The 12,396-nt window shown below is 39.2% G+C and overlaps 1 protein-coding gene across 1 annotated transcript; it reads right to left on the minus strand.

The window, feature by feature from the left end:
* Positions 1-419: 419 nt before the first annotated feature.
* On the minus strand, positions 420-6,486 carry LOC308105164 (GTPase IMAP family member 8-like; the record flags this gene model as incomplete). Its single annotated transcript, XM_080455795.1, has 6 exons — positions 420-571; positions 854-1,736; positions 3,105-3,223; positions 4,064-4,753; positions 5,643-6,356; positions 6,456-6,486. 6 exons carry the CDS (start codon positions 6,484-6,486, stop codon positions 420-422), a joined length of 2,589 nt encoding a protein of 862 aa, XP_080311921.1.
* Positions 6,487-12,396: the final 5,910 nt, after the last annotated feature.

The following is a 12,396-nucleotide window of genomic DNA, read 5'->3' on the forward strand; positions in this document are numbered from 1 at the left end:
AGCAAAAGTCTGGGACCAGCCTGATGACAGTTTCATCTTTTCTTTTCTTTCTTTCTTTTTTTTTAACATTAGAATATAGAATGTGTTCCAGGGGCCACAAGAAAGCTTCCCAGGGGCCGCATTTGGCCCACGGCATATCTAGTGTGTGACCTGATTGGTCCATGTGGGTCAATCAAATTATTCGAGATGATGTCTCCACTTTCATGATTCTTTGTTTTCAATGTAAATACTTGAAATTTGTTTTTCAATTGACACCAGGTGTCTCCTATGAGTAGACAGATTATTTGCATCCTATTCATCTGCACTGAGACTTCTTTTATGGAAATATGTCCCTTAACTTAAAACAAAAAAAGCATTGAAATGTGCGTGATTGTTGTCAAATTAAAGTTTCATCTATGAAACATCGTCATCTCTCATACTCATCCTATAGGGCTGGTAGGAGCTTCACTCATGGTGTCCTGTCCTGAATCGGGTGCTATTGGTCCAGGATGTCCCTTCAGCAGCCAATCAGAAACCTTGACAGGTGACCTGAAGTATGAACTTCCTGTTTCAGATGGTGCTCCGCCACTGACTGCAGGAACACAAGACAACAAGACATTTTCAATGACAATAATACAAGAAAGATCCGCAACTTATGATAAATGATATGACATACATACTATACTGTTGATGATGTATTCATTTATTTTGAGTTCACATGCACTATTACTGAATGTGTATTAGAATCTAGGTCCCTTTTTTGTGTTTAGTGTTTTTTCCACATTTCAGAGTTTTTCCTGATGTTGTAATGCTAAGAACATACAAGTCACATTGAAGTATGTTAGTATAGCAGATCAATTATATTGAAACTCACAAAATAGAGGATGGTCCATACTCCATGCATCATCTAGGTCCATGGGGTTCCTTCTCTTCCTTCCTGTGACAGCTGGCACGGTTGGTTCTTCTGGCTCCTTCACCACAAACGTCAACATCCTGTCTACCATCTCGTCCTCTCTTCTCCTAACTTCCTCCTCTTTCCTCCTCCCTTCCTCCTCTTTCCTCCTCCCTTCCTCCTCTCTCCTCCTCCCTTCTTCCTCTCTCCTTCTCCCTTCCTCCTCTCTCTTCTTCAATTCTTCTTTCAGATTGTTCCATTCTTCATCTGTTATCGTTTTCTTTCCTTTCAGTCTTTCAAACAGTGTCTTCTGTCTTGTCTCATGTTCCACCTTGAAATGTTCTGGGTCTCTGACAGGCCTGATTTCCCTCGAGTCTAAAGGTTCAAAGTGTCCTCTGTTCCTTGTCACCACGCCTTCTATTTTCTCCATCAGCTCTGTTACTTCTGTGTAAATGTCCCACTTGAGGAACTGGAGAACATGGTACCTGCAGCCACATTTCTCCAGGAGCCACCTCAGAGGTTCACCTTCAGACTCTATGTACTCCTCAACACGTCGCTCACCCAGCCACCGTCCCCATGTGAACAGAACCAGAGCGCGTCTCCAGACTCTGTCCCCCAGCAGCTCCATTTGTTCCTCCACTGATCTCCGGTCAGCCTCAGAGAAACTGGACCTGACATCAACAGTCAACAGGACAGCGTGGGGTCCAGGAGAACACAGAGTCTTACCGTGAAGAAGGACGTCTTTGATCTTCTGTGATGGAGGTGTAGTCGACCAGTCTGGACAGATCACCACACTCACATTTCTGTCAGCAACTCGACTCTGTTGTCTGACACATTCTGTCAGTTTAGTCTGGGTTTTAAACTCCTGGAACATGAGGTATAGTGTATGTTAGTCATAATAGTCAAAACCTTCATTCTGAATTTATCATTCTCCTATATATGGAATATGGAATGTTTATTATTGTTATTATATATTTTTATCGTCGTCATCATTATTATTATTAATGTATCTATTTCTTTATTTAATCACTTTCAACCTGCCGTCCCTATTGTGGACGTGTCATTTTAGGCACAAATTTTAATTTTCAAAACAGAAATAGCAGATCTACAAGCTCATAACGCATTGTGAGCTTGTACTATTTTCACCACACATTGCACAATTATTACCTGTTTTTTAAACACTTCAGGCCACTACGCGGCCCTCACAACTGTCGCACCGCCGAGTCATAGTGTCGGGGTCAGAGTACCCGTTGTACCTGTCTGACTGTGTCCCTTTTGTACCCATACTGTATATGGAAATCTCTGTATCTGTCAGTCCTTGTCCCTTTTATGCCAATATGGTGATCCCTGATATCATCTGTACATGCCCATATATTGGCATGTACAGGACAACTGGATGTCTATATAGGCCTATATACTTATGGACATATTGGTCGGATCAGTGGTTTTGGACAACCGCATATCCGAACTACTCAACGGCGGGCACCGCACTCTCTCGAGTCTGCCGATGCATGTGCCAGGTTTGAAGTCGGTTGTTCCCATATGCACATGACCGTATATGCTATATGTATATGGGCACAGCGGTCAGATCTATGGCTCTGGACAACCAGATCTCCATACAGTATATGTCATAGTGGCATGCCTATATATGGTTATCGAGTTTGTATATGGCCGGCCCGCCCTCCCATTATTTAATATAGGATTAACTGTCTATCAGAATACTGAAGACTAACTTCAGTTTCATGTAAATGTAATATACAATAAACTAAGAGGGAACTTGTGTGCACTGATCACTGGTCACATCTCACAAGATGTCTTAAATCCATAAGCCCTATTTTATACTTTGGCTAGTCGTAAATCGCAGAACAATAAGAACAATAAGGTTGAGAGCTTGCAGATCTGCTATTTTTGAACAATTCAGCAAAAAAGAAGGGGGAGGATTATGAAACATTTTGGGACACGAGGGTGAAAGTGATTAACCCATTTAGACTTGAGGCCGATTCTAAAAACGCCTTCTAAATCCTGACCTAAGTTTTCTGAAAAACTTCCACTATTTATTCAAAAATTATTCATTATTCCCGTCCTGAAAGGTATAGTTACAAAAAGGGGATCCCGCCCAAAATGTGTTAAACATTCAGGACAGCAGATACTTTTACATTATCATCAGAAAACCTCATTACAGTTTACCTAGAGGTCATTCATTTTAACATCACATTCATATAGTATTACTCACCTTGAGTGGAGTTCGTTTAAACGCATAATGATGCAGTATGTGATTTCCAGCTCTGCTTCTCTGATCCTGCTCCCCTCCAACCAGCATCACCCTCACATCTGGTAGACTCTGATGTTCTCCTGACAGACACAAACTCTACATTAGTTCACTTAACACTGACAAAAATATTTAGGACCTGAATTCAGAGATTGAGTTATAGGAAATATTATAAACAATTCTGACTGAACTGACCACAGAACAGTACTAGCCTACTAATGTATCATTTAGTATTATTATGCTGTATGTTTTCATGTGATCAGTTATGTAAATTTATAAAAAATCATGAATTAATTCCTGCAGCAAATCAATCGGTTGGTCTTTAGTCAAACTAAAATTTTACTGTGTATGTTCCAAAACCGTAACTTTTCAAAAAAGAATGTATTCCAATGGATATAGTTATTACCTAGTCACAAGCTCTTCTTAATACTGATCATTGGTTCAATATTCATAAATAGACAGACTTTAAAAAAATACCAGATCTGTAAGCTCACAATGCGTTGTGATAAGACATGTGAGCTTGTAGATTTGCTATTTTTACGTGATACACTTGAACGACAAAGTACGACATTAATTGATGAAAACATTTACGTTGAAATAGATATACGTTGTAGCCTACATACTAAACGACTATGACACTAATATGGAGAATTTACTATATGGATTTGATGGAATAAATAAAGTTTAAATAAAAAATAAATATGGCCTACAGCAAATAAAAAATTGAGAATAGTTACTTAGTTATTATTTTTTTCTTTTTATGCACTGTACTGTACAGTACTTTGAACTGTATTCTGATATCAAATGGCTATATAAAAAAGTGTAATATCATCATCATCATCATAAGGACTATTATCAATATTGTTATTATAATAATAAATGACCAGCCAGGTTGATAACAGACAGGCGGATATAAACATTACCTTGAAAAAGAGCTTTCAGAGCAGTTTTCTGTCTGTGTGTCTTGGTCATGAATGTCTGGACACGCTCCCCTATGTTTCTCTTCCTCTCTGACTTCTCTGAAACATCTCCATCAACTGCATAGTGTCCAGATCTGTTCCCTGCCACCATCTCCTCTATCTTGTCCAGTAGCTCTGTGACCTGAGTGTCATGTCTCTTCTCATTCAAGACATGATACCTGTTCCCACATTTGTCAACAAGCCAGCGGAGGTCTTCCCCTTCAGCCTCAATGTGCTGCTCAATGCTTGTGCCTCCCAGCCAGTCTCCAAAGGTGAACACTACTATACTGTGACTCCAAACACTCTGTGACAGAAGTGTCATGTGTTCCTCTATTGCTACTCTCTGTGCTTTGGTGAATGCTTGGTGAAGAGGAACCATCAGCAGAACAGCATGTGGTCCAGGAGGACAGAGACACACGCTGTTCTGGATCTCTAGTTTGTCCATCTCTGAAATGTCCTGTAGTTCACTGTTGTACCACCAGCCTGGTGAGTCCACCACTGTCAGATGTCTCCCTGCTACTTCACCTTGTCTCACCTCACACTGTGCTGACCTCTGACCTGCTTTAAAAACACTTCCTCCCAGAATGGCATTTCCTGCTAAGCTCTTTCCAGACCAACACCTTCCGAACAACAGAATCCTGAGGTCAGTAAGTCCTGTCAGAGAAAACATAGTTTACTTTCACTTTCACAAATTAACCTATTTACAAGTTCACATTGCTTTGCAACGTTACACATTGTGACACAACATGTCAGATGCTGTTCTTAAAGGGATAGTTCACCCAAACAGTTTTCTATTGATTAGTTACCCCATGGAGACTATTTTTGTGTTTTTGTCACATTCCTAAGCCAATAATTTGATGACCAGCGGACCGGTAAGCAGCGGTTCCGGTAGGAGACATAAAAATCAAAACATTTCCATGAATTGAAGTCTCCATAGGGTGACTAAGCAATATTTAAAAAAGTCATTTTGGGGGTGAACTATCCCTTTGAGCCTATTTTCACGAATGTGTTTTGTAGATTGGCGTGGAGTGCATCGCAATCAACGCTCATTCATCTACATGTGATGTGACACATGTGTTATACCAGTGGCGTGCACAGACATTTTGAGGGGCAGGTGCTCAAGTAAAAAAAAAAGGGCACCTTGCGCGGCACGCGGAACCGCCGGCTGCCCTAGTAGTGTGAGATTTATAGAAGAAAATTGCAATGCACATTGTGGGGAATTGTCAATATATTAGAAGCTTTTAATCCAGAATTGATCGATGTCACCATGGGCTACATACTGTAAACTGGATTTTTTTTTTTTTTTTTTTTTTTTTTTTTTAAGGGCACTTCTGGTCAAGAGGGCAAAGGGCAGGTGCTCTAGCACCTAGAGTCTATCTGTGCACGTCCCTGTGTTATACGTTATATCCGTCTTCAAAACAGGGACACCAGCGTTAACTAAAAGGTGAGCCTTTCCAAATTGTGTGCCAGCATGTAAAACAAAAAATGAATTGCCAATATGATCTCCTCACATCAGAATAATACAAGTAAGTACAAAACATACCAATATCTTTTGGAAGTCTAGTTGTTTGTTTCTGAGTGTCTGCCTTCCTTTGATCTGCTCTTCTTGTGATATCTCTCTCCATCTTCTTCAGTTCCTCTGAGACATGTTTTTCTGTCTCATAGTGACAACCATTACTAGTCACCATCTGCTGCTCTATCTTTTCTAGCAGCTGTGTGACCTGACTTCCATCTCCACTGTCGGTGATGTTAAGAACATGGAAGCGGCCTTCGCATTTCTCAGTAAGATATCTTAATTCAGGGTCAGATCTAATGAGATCATGTCTCATTTTGTTTTCATCAGCTACAGTGAACACCACAATAGTGTGTTTCCACACTCGGTCACTGAGGAGAAAACTAACATGCTCCTCTACTGACATCCCTGTTCCTGCATAATGTGATCTATCCAATGGCATCGTTAGGACAAAGACATGGGGCCCTGGTGGACACAGATTCATACTCTGTTGGATTTCTAACTGAGTCAGTTTTGGGGTCAGATCTAGGGGCCGATGAGACATCCATGCTGGAGTGTTGACCACAGTGACCTGTCTCCCAGACACTTCCCCCTGTCTCATGACACTCTTGGATGTTCTTCTGTTTGTTTCAAAGACATCTCTGCCCAGGATGATGTTTCCTACTGAACTCTTTCCGCTGGGTTTACTTTCATGTCTTCCCCCGATCAGAACAATTCTCAGTTCTGATGGGTCGCTGTTGTTCCCTGGTTGGAAAAATTTAATATATTGTGTATAATATATGTAAAGATGACAGACTAAACCAGTGTCATTTTGCTGGTTTCATGTGTTTTAATAGAACTCACCTCTGATGGAAGCTGAGGTTCCACTGGCCATCCTGTCTACAGCTGCTGTTTGAACTGTTAAACAGTAAAATAAGTCACAATAATCTATTATTATTATTATTATTATTATTATTACTACAGTTATTATGCTCAAATAATATATCTGCACTACTACATTTGACAAACATGTTACATTTAACATAATCTCAGTTAAACTTCTGTATATTTAAGTAACATTGTCTACAAACTAAGTATTTGTGCAGTATAGCCTACTGTTTAATGTACTTCAATTCAATAATTTATTGCCACCTCAACTTCAGGAATTTGCCGCTCATAAAACTCATACAAATAGACATACTGTACAAATAAATAATAAATATGTTTCAAATCAGTTAGATCAGGATTCAATGTACAACGGGTAAAGTGCAAGGTAAACCTTCACCAGAAGGTCGCTGAAAGGACCAGTGGTGTAAAGTAATGAACTCAAGCACTGTACTTAAGTAAAGTTTTGAGGTATTTTTACTTTCTTCAGTATTTCCTATTTTCAATACTTTCTACTCCACTACATCTCAGAGGCAAATATGGTACTTTTTACTCCACTACAATTATTTGACAGCTTTAGTTGCTAGTTACTTTGCAGATTTAGATTATTATCACAAAACATACATTAACCACTTCAGCCTATGTATTTCGCCCATTTGAAAATAGCAGATCTACAAGCTCACAATGCATCACGATGCGACACATTGTGAGCTTGTAGATCTGCTATTTTCAAAAGATGTTTATACATTTTGTACTTGTGAATCTGCAAAATGAGTACTTTTACTTCTGGTACTTTAAGTATATTTTGATGCCAATACTTTTGCACTTTTACTCAAGTACATTTTGAATACTGGAATTGTACTTATAACAGAGTATTTCTACATTGCAGTATTGATACTTTTACTTATAAGTAAAACATGGGAGTACTTTTCCCACCACTGGAAAGGACAGTCAGTCACTAAAGTTGGCCTGCCATGTGACTGTGAAATAAATCTCAATAAAATCACAATAATCTTCCTGGGACTTTGTACCGCTATTTAGATCTGATATCACTACTGGTAGCAGGTCTGTCGAGGGGGTGGGTGGGGGGGGGGGTGTCAGAATGGCGTGTGTTGCACACTGTTCAGATAATGGTTAATCTCTCAAGAACAGATTCCGAGCTGTGCAAGGAAAATGTGCAGTTCAGACTAGCGTAGAAGACACACGCAGGCACACCACCAGAGGGCGCTCCTCTGATCTCACTCAACATAGATTTGGCACAAACATGGGGTAAAATTTGTTCTACTGCTATGCCACCAAAATGTGGAATGCTCTTCAAACAAACATCCAAAAGTGTGACTCCTTACCCTCCTTCAAAACTGCCATAAAAGAGCACATGTGTGCAATTTGTGAAGAGTCCTAGAAACGCCCTCTAAGCTTAACACCAAAAAGGATCCCCCACCCACTCCCTCCTCCCCAGTTTACTGTACATACAGTATATGTTCAATTCTACTAGTGTTAATTATGCCTTGTTTATTATTGTATAAGTCTTTAAATGTCTTAACATTTTGAGATGGGGTCCACGGCCAAATACATATCATTTTGGGGGTCCTTGACATGAAAAAGGTTGAGAACCACTGGATTATACAATGGTGCTAAAAGGATAGCACAAAAAGCCCTGCAGGGCTTATTTCCATTGCGGTCCTGTGTATTCAATTTATAGAGAGGGTACTGCAGGTACTCCTACAGGCTGGGGCAGGAGGAGTAGGATGAAGGCTCTACGTCCTCCCGGTGGGGGCAGTCAGTATAGGATACAACAGCAGTCACAACACAGAAATGTGTGTGGGGAGGAATCAATTGGCATAAGAACTAAATTGGGGAGAAAGGAGGTAAAAATCACCCCAAAAAAACAGTTCTACCCTCTATGATAGATTAGACAATTTTGTTAAGAAGGAAACTTGATGCCCTGATCATCACCACATTCTCTCATATGTTAACAATTTTTGACTGATGGACTGAAATTAGCTGTAAGATCCCTTATCTTCCCTTATCCCTTATCTTCTAAATATATAATTAGAGTGAAGGAGTCTAATTACATATTTATGTATTTACTACACACGCCTTAGATTTTATAATAGACTGCGTGTGCCAGCATTCCACCTGACTTTATGCTGTGGACTTTAACACTGACACATAGCACAGTAAGCAAAATGTCCAACATCATCACAAACAATCCATGTGAATGCAGCCATATAGGGTTGCAAAAGTCAATCGAACGTATAACTTATCGATTTAATTGATAACAAAAAATAATCTATTTTAATTAAATAATCAATTTAGGAGAAAAAGGTATCCAAAAATGCCAAAAATAGCCAATCTACAAGCTCACGACGCATCGCTATATAATTTGTTCTAAGTTTTTTTTAGAACAACACAACACAGCCTCATCAAAGTTGGTATGGTGACTTTATACATTGTAAAATACTTGAATGTGTCTTTATATTATCATCACTTTACCCAAAATACAGCTCAAGTGGAGTTAGGAGGTTTTTGACCATTAATGTGGAGATAGGCTTTTTTTCCGTCCGACTTCGTCATTCTAATCAATGATGGAAAAAACAACAAACAATCTCCAAAGTTGGAGTTAGGTGGTTTGACTGACAGTTTGAGGATCCAATGGAGTTAGGAGGTTTAGTCAGAAGCACTTTTTTATATTTTTCATTGGATCAATATTTGTAAAACCCACACACAGACGTAAAGGGTGTTTAGCACTGATTTATAAAAAATTAAATAAAAAGTTGAAAAATGGAGATAGCTGGTTTCTGCCCGACAGCGACGATATTATATATCAAAAGACAGTGGTGTAAAGTAACTAAGTACATTTACTCAAGTACTGTACTTAACTACAATTTTGAGGTACTTTTACTATTTCCAATTTTTTATACTTTTACTTCTACTCCACTACATCTCAGAGGCAAATATTAAGTGGTACCTATACTTTTACTCCACTACAATTATTTGAAAACTTTAGTTACTAGTTACTTTGCAAATATAAATTATTATATTATAAAACATACATTAACCACTTTAGCCCTATTTTACACCTATAGGCTATTTTAAAATAGCCGATCTACAAGCTAAAATGTTTGAAAATAGCAGACAAGCGCACAACACGTCGCATAGCAACACGTTGTGAGCTTGCAGATCTGCTATTTTCAAACATTTTAGTACTTTTACTTTTGGTACTTTAAGTACATTTTGATACCAATACTTTTGTACTTTTACTCAAGTAATTTTTTTATTCCTGTCTTTCCTGTACTTCTACATTGCAGTATTGATAGTTTTACTTATGTAAAACATTTTAGTACTTTTTCCACCACTGATTATGTCAAAAGATTACCGGTAGTACCTTTTCTCTCATTCAGAGTGATTCCTTATCACCTGCCTAAGGCGTGTGGTTGAACAAACTGGTCCAGACTCTTAAGCTTCGTCCTCCAGTGTCAACATGTTACCTGGAAGCTGAGAAGTGATTCCTGTTAATAGAGAAATATGACACTGGATAAAAGTCCACAGTGTGGCTCTGCAGGAGGCTTGCTGTGTGTGTGTGTGTGTGTGTGTGTGTGTGTGTGTGTGTGTGTGTGTGTGTGTGTGTGTGTGTGTATGTATGTGTGAGTGTGTGAGTGCGTGTGTGTGTGTGTGTGTGTGTGTGTGTGTGTGTGTGTGTGTGTGTGTGTGTGTGTGTGTGTGTGTGTGTGTGTGTGTGTGTGTGTGTGTGTGTGTGTGTGCGTGTGTGTGCATGCGCATGCGCGCGTGTGTGTGTGTGCGTGTGTGCATACCTACCAGAAGGAGAGCTACAAACAATATGTAGTGGCAGCAACAATTGTGTTAACCCATTATGGCCTGAGCTCAGGCCGATTCTACAAAATGTCTTCTAAATCTTCTAAAAACTGTTTTCTGAAATATATCAGCGGTTCCCAAACTTTTTTCATGTCATGGACCCCCAAAATGATAATGTATAATTTTGCTACCTGAAAATGGATTCCTCAATCTATGCTAGCTAACAAATGTCCTGGAGCTGATGGCTTGCAGGGGAATTTTACAAATGTTCAGTCAAGTGCCCGCCCACCGGGCTGTGGGTTGTGGGTTCAAATCCACCACTGTTGTGGAGCTTCTATACGAACACATCATCAAATTAGCTGTAAGATCCCTTATCTTCTAAATATATAATTAGACTCTAATTACATATATGTATTTACTACACACACCTTAGGTTTTATAATAGACTGTGTGCAAGCATTCCACCTGACTTTATGCTGTGGACTTTAACACTGACACATAGCACAGTAAGCAAAATGTCCAACATCCATGTGAATGCAGCAATATATAAGGGTGCAAAAGTCAATCGAACATATATTTTATCGATTTAATTGATTACAAAAAATGATATATTTTAATTAAATAATACATTTAGGAGGAAAATGTTTCCAAAAATAGCTAATCTTCAAGCTCATGACACATCGCAATGCAATGTCTTCTGAGTTCGTAGATGGCTATTTTCTGTATTTTTGCAAGAAACCTTTTAATGAAAGTCAGACTAAATCAGACTAATCGATAGTCAAATACAACAAAATAGCTGGTGTCTGCCCGACAGCGACGATATTATCTATCAAAAGATTAGTACCTTTTCTCTCATTCAGAGTGATTCCTACAAGGCGTCTGGTTGAAGAAACTGGTCCGGACTCCTTAAGCTGCGTCCTCCAGTGTCAACGTGTTACCTGAAAACTGAGAAGTGATTCCTGTAAATAGAGAATCATTAACTACCTGCTGTGAGGAATGACATCACTGGATAAAAGTCCACAGTCTTTTATCAGGTGTGGCTCTGCAGGAGGCTTGCCGCGTGCGTGTAGTGGCAGCAACAATTGTGTTAACCCATTAAGGCCAATTCTACAATTGTCTTCTAAATCCTAACAGTTTTCTGAAAAACATAGATTGCTATATCAGTGGTTCTCAAACGTTTTCATGTCATGGACCCCCAAAATGATATGTATAATGTTGCCGCAGACACCCCATCTCAAAATATTTTGTTCCAGGGAAATATATAATTCAAAGATTTGCACACATTTTCAAGATTTTTCAAAAATAGCAGATCTACAAGCTCATAGCACAGCACAAAGTGACGCACTATGAGCTTGTAGATCAGCTATTTTTGAATAGCCAAAGTATAAAACAATGGTTAAAGTGCTTAAAATGAATGACACCGATGCTTTCCCGGTTTTAATAATGGGTTAATTAAGACAATGTACCTCCTCGAAATAACTAAATGCAACAAAAAAAAGAGACTTTGCTGTTGTTTGTTTGGACTCTCACCTGTGACCAGTCTGGTATGGTTGAACCTGTCAGGGGTTTGAAACCCCACCAGCATCACTCTCAGGGTCTGAGTCACTTTAAGCCTCTCCACCACGACAAGGTCACAGCAATAGGAGAGGAAGTGGCCCTGAAAAGGACCGTTTTCTTCCGTTCATTTTTTTTTCTTCTATTATTTGATAAAGGTTATTCATTCAGTATCTATAAATTCTACAATTCATTGTGTGTCTCTCAATTGGCTTTTCTGACAGGCTATACGTGCGACGTGTTTTTCCACTGTCACACTATACAGTATACGTCATAGACTGACTTCCAAGTAGCCTTCTCTGTGGAATTCATATCTCTACCATAGGCCAGGTGGAACTCTATATTTGGGCCAGTCTATGGCGGAAATGTCAGTGATCTATGACATAACTTTGACACGTAACTCCATGTTTGGGGAAGGTTTCAGCCGGATCCGACCCTGCCATTTGTCTTTTATTACTATTATAAAATTAAAGTTCAATTTAGTTTTTGATAAAACATGGAGCAAACAAAAAAACAATAGTGGAAGCATCATCCTCTTCCTTCCTGTAAG

Source organism: Gymnoscopelus braueri (genome assembly GCF_963280865.1).
Source record: "Gymnoscopelus braueri genome assembly, chromosome: 17".
NCBI classification, from domain to species: Eukaryota; Metazoa; Chordata; class Actinopteri; order Myctophiformes; family Myctophidae; genus Gymnoscopelus; species Gymnoscopelus braueri.